This window comes from Carya illinoinensis, chromosome 12 (assembly GCF_018687715.1).
Source record: "Carya illinoinensis cultivar Pawnee chromosome 12, C.illinoinensisPawnee_v1, whole genome shotgun sequence".
In the NCBI taxonomy this organism is placed as follows: Eukaryota; Viridiplantae; Streptophyta; class Magnoliopsida; order Fagales; family Juglandaceae; genus Carya; species Carya illinoinensis.
Window position 1 is genome coordinate 22,333,809 of NC_056763.1, and position 8,918 is coordinate 22,342,726.

At 39.9% G+C, this 8,918-nt stretch overlaps 1 protein-coding gene across 2 annotated transcripts; it reads left to right on the forward strand.

Moving 5' to 3' along the window:
* The first annotated feature begins 231 nt into the window (after positions 1-231).
* On the forward strand, positions 232-8,658 carry LOC122289426 (protein transport protein SEC16B homolog). Of its 2 annotated transcripts, none has more exons than XM_043096395.1 (13): positions 232-2,438; positions 2,845-3,165; positions 3,551-3,679; positions 3,761-3,883; positions 4,009-4,176; positions 4,783-4,908; positions 5,001-5,135; positions 5,829-5,956; positions 6,047-6,155; positions 6,233-6,550; positions 6,632-6,769; positions 6,911-7,212; positions 7,512-8,658. In XM_043096395.1, the coding sequence occupies exons 1-13, from the start codon at positions 714-716 to the stop codon at positions 8,026-8,028; spliced, it is 4,239 nt and encodes a 1,412-aa protein (XP_042952329.1). In that variant the 5' UTR covers positions 232-713; the 3' UTR covers positions 8,029-8,658. The 2 variants fall into 2 exon arrangements, with proteins under 2 accessions (XP_042952329.1, XP_042952330.1); XM_043096396.1 differs by having other exon boundaries at positions 6,638-6,769.
* The last annotated feature ends 260 nt before the right edge of the window (positions 8,659-8,918 follow it).

Sequence of the window (8,918 nt, forward strand, 5' to 3'; positions counted from 1 at the left end):
GGTGGGTAGTCTTCGGTGACTCTAGCAACACTCGGTAAAGAGAGCGGAAACAGAAAAACGATAGGGGCAAAGGAAAATGGCTTTTACGATCCCTCCACGTAATGTTCACCAACATTTCCGGCCCTGCAGGAAAATAAATAAATTTAAAACCGAGAAATTAATTAAAAAAAAAAAGGCACACAGAGTAGAAAATAATTATAAAAGATAGAAAAATATAAGAAAGTAAAAATAAAATGGAATACACGAAGCACTTGGTGGGTGCGGTATTGAGGCCCGTCCTCTGCTCTCGAGACTCTCTCTCCCATTCTATTTGTTTCTCTTCGCCATCTCCTCCTCTCGATCTGTAAGTTATTTTTGGCTTTTTATGAATTAGTTTCTTTCGCCTCAACTCTATGCGTTGAATTCAAGCAGAAACTTGCAGAATTTTGGTGCATTCTGCTTGATTTATGGTTCTAGTATCGCAACGACGGTACAAACTGTAGATCCTGTTCGTTTGTGGGATGTATATCTTCGATTTTGGGTTAGGTTTCGGGGAAACTAAGATTTTGAGGTGAAATCCTGCGCTGCGTCTTCGGATCTCGAGGGTTAGTTTACATTCCAGCTCGAGTTTCGAGGTCTCACTTCTCATCGTAAAAGATTCGGGGGCTATTGGCCGTGATTTGTTCGAATTTAGGTGGGATCGAGAGGGATCGGGGAGGGTTAGGGTTTGCTAAATGGCTTCGAATCCTCCATTCCTGGTGGAGGATCAGACGGACGAAGATTTCTTTGACAAACTGGTCGACGATGAGTTCGAGTCCTCCACCACCGCCAGCAGATCAAAACCCCAGTTTGCTGACGGTAATGATTCTGACGACGCGAAAGCGTTCGCGAATTTGAGCATCGGTGAGGTTGGAAATGCATATGAGGATGTGGGGGGTGGCAGTCGCGGCGGTGATGAAGATAACATGTTGGATTCTGGATCGAAAAGTGAGAAGGATTGTGTGGATGAAGCTGCAGAGTTGTTGGGTGCTCACGCTGATGAGAGGAATTTATTGATTTCATCCAATTCGGTTGAGCATGATAGGATAATGGAGTCGAGTAATGATGGGATTGGATCCGGATTAACACCGGATTTGACTGTGAGCAAGAGCAGTGGATCCGGGGGCTCTAGGGTTAAGGAGGTGGGCTGGAATTCTTTTCATGCGGACACGGAGCAGAATGGCAGTGAAGGGTTTGGATCGTATTCCGATTTTTTCAATGAATTGGAATGTGATTCCAGTGGCTTCCCGGGAAATGTGGGCGATAACTTGAATAGCAAAGCGGAAATTGAATCGGCCAATAAAAAATTTGGAGCTGATGGTATGAATAATTTGGTCAATTATGCGCATTATCAGGAGAGTCAAATTCATGGTGCATCAACGGAACAAAGTACGAATGTGCAGGATTTAAAAGATAGCCAGTACTGGGATAATCTCTATCCTGGGTGGAAGTATGATCCCAATACAGGGCAATGGTATCAAGTCGATGGATATGAAAGTATGGCAGCGGATACTCGTGATTCGGCAACTGATCGGGGCTCTGTTTCTGATGGTAAAACGGAGGTTTCTTACATGCAGCAAGCTGCTCACTCAGCTGTGGGAACTGTGACTGAAACTAGCTCGACTGAGTGTGCGTCTAACTGGAGTCAGGTTTCCCAAGGGAATAACGTGTACCCGGATCATATGGTTTTTGATCCTCAGTACCCCGGCTGGTTTTATGACACAATTGCGCAAGAATGGCGCGCTTTGGATACGTACACTTCCTCCGTTCTATCAACCGCACAGACCCATGATCAGCAGCATCAGAATGGGTTTGTTTCCTCTGGTAGTCTTCAGCAGAATAATAATAGCTTAAATGGTGAGTACTTTCAAACTGACAATTATGGACAAGGTTTTGTAAGCCAAGGCGCGGATCAAAGCTGGGCTGGGGCTTACGACAATAATTATCAGAAGGATTTGAATGCATGGGAAGCTTTTCCAAAGAGTGCGGCTTTTACAACTTTGAGTGGAAAACAGCAAATGGATAATTCTTATGGCTCTAAGGTTTCTGTGAACGTTAAGCAACAGAAGTCTTTTAGTTCCTTCGGAACAGTTTCAATGTACGATGGAGCAAGTCAGACTTACGATAAGGTTAATGGGACTGTTGAATTCAAAAGCCTTAGCCCTGATGGGAACTTCAATCAGGAAAATGCGAAGCTGGACGCACAAACACAATTCTCGAACAGTTACTTTGACAGTCAGAAAAACGTAAATGTTTCGCACCAATCCTTTGGGAGTGGTCATCAGACTTCTTATGCTCCCAATGTAGGAAGATCGTCTGCTGGGCGTCCTCCACATGCTCTGGTAACGTTTGGGTTTGGCGGAAAACTCATTGTAATGAAAGATAGTAGTTCTCTCAGTAGCTCATCGTATGGAAGCCAGGTTAGGCCTTGGAATTTTTTCCTATTTTTCTTGATGCTGTTTTTGGTTGCCAAATGACAGAGATACGGAAACAACACTGCATTTCTGCAAGTTGTTCTTTCTGGGTTAATTGTCGAGACCTGGTATCCCATCAATAAGACAGTTTTTTTGTTAAAACATCAAATACTTTTGGGAATTTTCTGCTCCTTCGTTTCCAAGACATTTTTTTCCTACCGATCAAGAAATTTTAACAACCTAGAAAAACCGATATTTGTTTTCCTTTAAAAAAATTTTAAGGATTATTTATTGGAAAAACCCCCAATATATTTTCTTCCTTCCTCTCAGTTATCTGAGAGACCTAGCAAAAAGGAACATGTTAGTATTGATATATGAAAGGGCTAATAATCTATTTTTGTTTTATGTGAAGGATCCTGTAGGAGGCTCAATTTCTGTTATGAACTTGATGGAAGTTGTCTTAGGAAACACTGCTGCTTCAAGCCTTGGATTGGGTGCGTCTTGTTATTTTCATACTCTGTGCCAACAATCCTTTCCAGGTCCATTGGCTGGTGGGAGTGTTGGAAGTAGAGAGTTGAACAAATGGATTGATGAGAGGATAACAAGCTGTGAATCATCCAACATGGAATATAAAAAAGACAAAGTAGTGAGGTTGCTTTTCTCTTTGCTTAAGATAGCTTGCCAGCATTATGGAAAACTTCGATCTTCTTTTGGTGCTGATGTTGTTTTGAAGGTAAATCAAACTTTTTCATTTATAATTGCTTTTGATTTGATCAGAACTTTTTAGCGTCTATTATATATCCAATATCAAAGATAAGTATAATAATTGCAGTAAGCATTCTGGAGGTGTATTGAGCTGGTAAGCTTGTAAAACCAGGGTACGGTTTGAATGTCAGAATGAAGGGATTTCCCATATGACGTTCCTTTCTCATGTAATGCTTTCAGAAGCAGGGATAATTTGTTTTTTACCTAACAAAAAAAAAAAAAAAAAAAAAAAGAAGTCAGGGATAATCATTCGTTATTTTTGTTGCGCATGTTTCCAGCTGTTTGTATCCTTTAAGATCAGTCTGGGTTATTTTAATAGGCATTTGGTAATTTTTACTCTGTATTGTCAATAGGAAAATGATTCTCCTGAATTAGCGGTTGCCAAACTTTTTGCATCTGCCAAAAAGAATGGTGCACAATTCAAGGAGGACGGGGCTCTTAGCCACTATCTGCAGAAATTGCCTTCTGAAGGACAACTAATGGTATGCAATAAATTGCTTTGCCTTTCTCCTCCATTTCCCCCAATTTTTCAATTTTGTAATAGATTTTGATGTACATCACAGGCAACTGCTTCTGAGGTACAAAATTTTCTCGTTTCTGGTAGAAAGAGAGAAGCTCTCCAATGTGCACTAGAAGGTCAGTTGTGGGGACCTGCACTGGTGCTTGCTTCACAGCTTGGTGATCAGGTTTGATGCCCTGTTCAGTCTATCCAGATGCTTGCATTTGTTAAGTAGTGAGAGTTTTGTGCTTAAATCTCTCCCCTTTTTCTTTTACTTCTTTGGGGTGGGGATGTTGGCTCGGACCAATGCAGTTCTATGTTGATGCTGTGAAGCAAATGGCAGTTCGCCAGCTGGTTGCAGGATCACCTCTCCGTACTTTATGCCTACTAATTGCAGGGCAGCCAGCAGAAGTTTTTTCTTCAGACACAACTGATTCTGGTCTCTTGGGTGGTTTTAGTTTGCATCAACAGCCTACAAAGGTGATATATTGATTTAAGAACGTTCATCGCAGTTGATTGTTAGCTACGTTATGCATGTTACATGATCTTTTTTCTTTCTAACAGTATATAATATTATATGTTTTGGTATAGACAATTTTTCCTTCAGTATTTTGTTTCATAAGTAATGTTATCTCGTTGAAGAAGCACAGAGGGGTTGCAACCCCAGGACACCTGCACTTAAGAATTTAAGGAAAGAAAGGTAGCACTATAGCAAGGTAATGGTATCCTATTAAGGACAAGCTAAAAGAGGATCCATTTTTTGGATCACCTTGCCCTGCAAAATATTCCAATTACATTCTTACTTATCAAAAATAAAAAAGATGTTCCAATTATATTTTGTTTTTAGGACATACCCATATTTTTTTTTTATACGTAAGTTTTCATCCACAAGGACATACCCATATATGTATTGTTAAGCTAGTAGGATGCATAAAACAAGCTTTACCTGAAATCTCATGCAATACAATTTCTAGGGCTCAAACCCCTAATCGAGCAGTTATCGTTTTGTCATATAACTTGAAGCAAAGTATTCTGTTAGTGTCTCTGACTTGGAACTGACCTACTCTTCTCATGGAGAAACTACAGATTGGAGCCAATTTTATGCTTGATGACTGGGAGGAAAATTTGGCTGTAATAACTGTAAACAGAACAAAAGACGATGAACTAGTACTTATTCATCTTGGAGATTGCCTGTTGAAGGAAAGAAGTGAGGTACTATTTCACTTGTGGCAATTTACTTTTTTTATTGCATTTTCTTTTGGAAAACCTTTTTATTCTTTAAGCTAAGATGAGTTCTGTTTCAGATTACTGCTGCACACATCTGCTATTTAGTTGCGGAAGCAAACTTTGAGTCGTATTCAGACAGTGCCAGACTCTGTCTAATTGGAGCAGATCATTGGAAATTTCCTCGAACGTATGCTAGTCCAGGGGCTATTCAGGTGCTTTCAGATTCTAGTTGGCATTCCAAGTTGTCTTCCAAAAATTTCAAATATATTTGTTCTGTTGATGCTGTTGTGTGGAGCTTGCTTATTCAAATTTATGAGTTCCGGAATTCTAGTAGTTGCGTGATGGTTTCACTTTCTTGGAGATTGCAGGGTTGAAATTAGACATTTGGAGTGGAGCTTCATTTTATATAGAAAAATTCAACTAATCATCCCCGCACCACACACCACACATAATTTTTATTTTTTATTTTTAATTTTTGTCCGTAGCAAATGTGTGGTAGATGGATGATGAGTAGAAGAACTCAGTTTAGTTTAGGAAGAATAAAACCAAAAAATATAAATAAAAAATAAGTTTGGTGTGTAGGGATGATGAGTAGTAAAACTCTTTTATATATTATTTGTATATGTACGCATAACCTTGAAATGGTTGTCTACGCTTTTTATGTTGGACTCCTTTCCACTGTCATTGTAGAATTGTTTTCAAGTCAAAACCATATGCTTGATTCACTCTCGTGTTTCTTGTTTTATTGCTTTGACTAACCTTAGCTCAGATGTTCTTGTGGTTGTCAATCCCAGCATCCTTGTCATTTTCTCAAGCACTTATCATCCCCTTACATTAATTTTAGTAAATGATGCTTTATTTTTTTTAATTTTTTTATGGAAAATAAACTTGCTTGCATTGGACAGAGGACCGAGTTATATGAATATTCCAAGGTGCTTGGGAACTCTCAGTATGTCCTGCTGTCATTTCAACCATATAAGATCATATATGCACACATGCTAGCTGAAGTGGGGAAGGTTTCAGACTCTTTGAAGTAAGTAGGAATTGTTTCATTTTGATGCCTAATGGAATTTTGTCATCCGGTTCTATGTATTTTTTGTTTAACATGGTGAGGTTAGCTCAGATACTGTCAAGCGGTATTGAAGTCTTTGAAGATTGGTCGAGCACCCGAAGTAGAAACATGGAAACAATTAGTGTTATCTCTTGAGGAGAGGATCAGAACCCATCAACAGGTACTTAGTCCTATTAGTGTATAGTCCTGACTCTTAAGCTACTAGTGCTGATCCATCAATGAACATTCTATTTGCAGGGTGGATACGCCACAAATTTGGCTCCAGCTAAATTAGTTGGGAAATTGCTTAACTTTTTTGATAGTACTGCACATCGTGTTGTTGGGGGTCTCCCACCACCTGCACCATCAACATCTCAAGGAAGTGTTCCAGTTAATGAACATTATCCCCAGCCAACCGGCCCTAGAGTATCATCTAGTCAGTCGACAATGGCCATGTCATCGTTAGTGCCTTCTGCTTCAATGGAGCCCATAAGTGATTGGACAGCCGGTGGCAATAGAATGACAATGGCCAATAGAAGTGTTTCAGAGCCAGACTTTGGTAGGACTCCAAGACAGGTATATGTTATCTCCCAACTAACTCTGTCGTCTGTTCACCTAGTTAAATAAAATTTATGAAGTTTTACTAATCCATGATAGGAACAGGTTGATTCATCAAAAGGTATGGCCTTGGCAAACAAACAAGGCAAAGCTTCACGCTTTGCTGGCTTTGGTTTTGGCTCACAGTTGCTGCAAAAGACTGTCGGGCTAGTTATAAGGCCTCGCTCAGATCGACAGGTAGTCTCTTGAAAATGAGCTGTTCTTTGGATTTCTCTCCATTTTTTTCTTAATTGTTTTTCTTGAGTAGCATGTTTGTTTTCTCTTGGTACCCCCCATAAATGGCTTCTTCTTTTTTTTTTTTTTGCACTGATGCTGAAGGCTAAACTGGGTGATAAGAATAAATTCTATTATGATGAAAAGCTGAAGAGATGGGTCGAGGAAGGTGCTGAACTCCCAGCTGAAGAAGCTGCCTTGCCTCCTCCCCCACCAACAATGGCAGCCTTCCAGAATGGTACGACAGATTACAACTCGAATTCCACATTACAGACAGAAGGGACTTTGATGAATCAGAGTCCAGATTATAAAAATCCTACTCCTTCAGAGCATAGTTCAGGAATCCCATCTATTCCATCTGGCTCAAATCACTTTTCAGCTCGGGGAAGAATGGGTGTACGTTCAAGGTAACCCTGAAAGAAGTTTATGCTCTCCTTTTTCCTTTATTTAAAAAAGTAAACGACCATGCTACCACCACAACTAAACAATGTCGAGCTCAACCCTTTACAAGGTGATAATCAAAATCAGATTAAGTGAACAATTGACTTAGAAAGCTCTCGTTACACTTCTTAATGTATGAAAACCTATGGAGTGCAGCCCCCATCTAAAGGTCCATTATCTTTTCTTTGTTTCTCCAATGACAAATTGGAGTGTCATCGGAGATCACAATTTAAGCTTGATAAACTAATGCACTGGCTTTTGGCAGGTACGTGGACACCTTCAACCAAGGTGGTGGAAACCCTGCAAGCATGTTCCAGTCACCATCTGTGCCATCCGTTAAGCCTGCTGTTGCTGCAAATGCAAAGTTTTTTATTCCCACCCCAGCATCATCAGGTGAACAGACAATGGAGGCTATTGCAGAAAAGGGGCAAGAAGGAACTCCAACCAATGAGGATCCTTCAACATCCATTGCCAATGACTCGTTCCTGTCTCCTGTGCCTTCATCATCAATGACAATGCAGAGGTTCCCTAGCATGGGTAACGTCCCAGGCAGAGTAGCAACAAATGGCAAGGCCTCTGTCTCTCCTTACTCTCGGCGAACAGCTTCGTGGGGTGGAAGCTTCAGTGATCCATTCAGCCCTCCCAATCCAGCGGAACTAAAACCTTTAGGGGAAGTATTGGGCATGCCCCCATCGACATCGATGCCTAATGAGCCTTCTTTGATGCGTATGCCAATGAATGATGGCAGTTTTGGGGATGACCTTCATGAAGTGGAACTTTGAACCAACATGGTTAAGATGTAAATATTGAAGTTTTGTTCTTTGTGATCGATAGAATACTCGGGATAATCCTCCTGGATCTCTCTGCAAAATGGTGGTATGTGCTGCAACCCGACTCCAGAGAAGGAACAAAAAGAGGTCACCCCTTTAAAGTTTCGAGCTTACCTATACCGCTGGCGCTGATTTCTATAGTCCTAAATTTCAAGGTGACTGTGCCAGGAGTAGCCACCATTTGAGAATTCAGGAGTTTTATACCCTCATCAGCAAGCAAGGAGAGACCCTGCATCGGCACCATTGTACAGTTCATTTGTTCATTTATTGAGAAATAGGAAGGCTCTCTGGGTAGGTATGAGTCTGAAAAGATATTCTCAAGGGAAGAAAGGTAAGTGCATTGAATTGCAAAAATAAGTTGTTTTGCTTGTCAATCTGCATGATTTTTAATGTTTTATTATAAAATTGAATCAAATGTCCCAAGTGGATGTCGAAGTTTTGTGTCATTCTTTGAATTTAAATTTGTAACTTCATTTATCGGGTCGAACGCAACTGTGGAATCCGAGAGGCTTGAAAGTTTCCACCAAGATTCGAATAAGAATGACCTGACAAAGACTCCATTCTGCTGGTCTTATAAACTTAGTACTTTCTTTGAGAGAGAGAATTGTGCTGTGTCCTCTTTTTGTCTAAAGTGAGTTTGTAACTACTGAGTGCAGTTTGAATCAGATGTTAAAAGACTAGTAATAAATTTAGAATAAAGCTAGTTTGCCCACTCAAGTGTACCGTTCAGCATATTTTTTAAATTAAATGATTAAGTGATTTTTAAAGTATTTGTGTATTTTTTTTTATATTTTAAAAATATTTAAATATATTAAAAAATGTGAAAAAAAAGAAAAAAAAAA

Coding starts and splice junctions, on each gene's coding strand:
- LOC122289426 (XM_043096395.1), top strand. CDS start 714: ATGGCTTCGAATCCTCCATTCCTGGTGGAGGATCAGACGGACGAAGAT. Junction 3,884..4,008: donor CTTCACAGCTTGGTGATCAG/GTTTGATGCCCT, acceptor GGACCAATGCAG/TTCTATGTTGATGCTGTGAA. Junction 5,957..6,046: donor AAGGTTTCAGACTCTTTGAA/GTAAGTAGGAAT, acceptor AGGTTAGCTCAG/ATACTGTCAAGCGGTATTGA.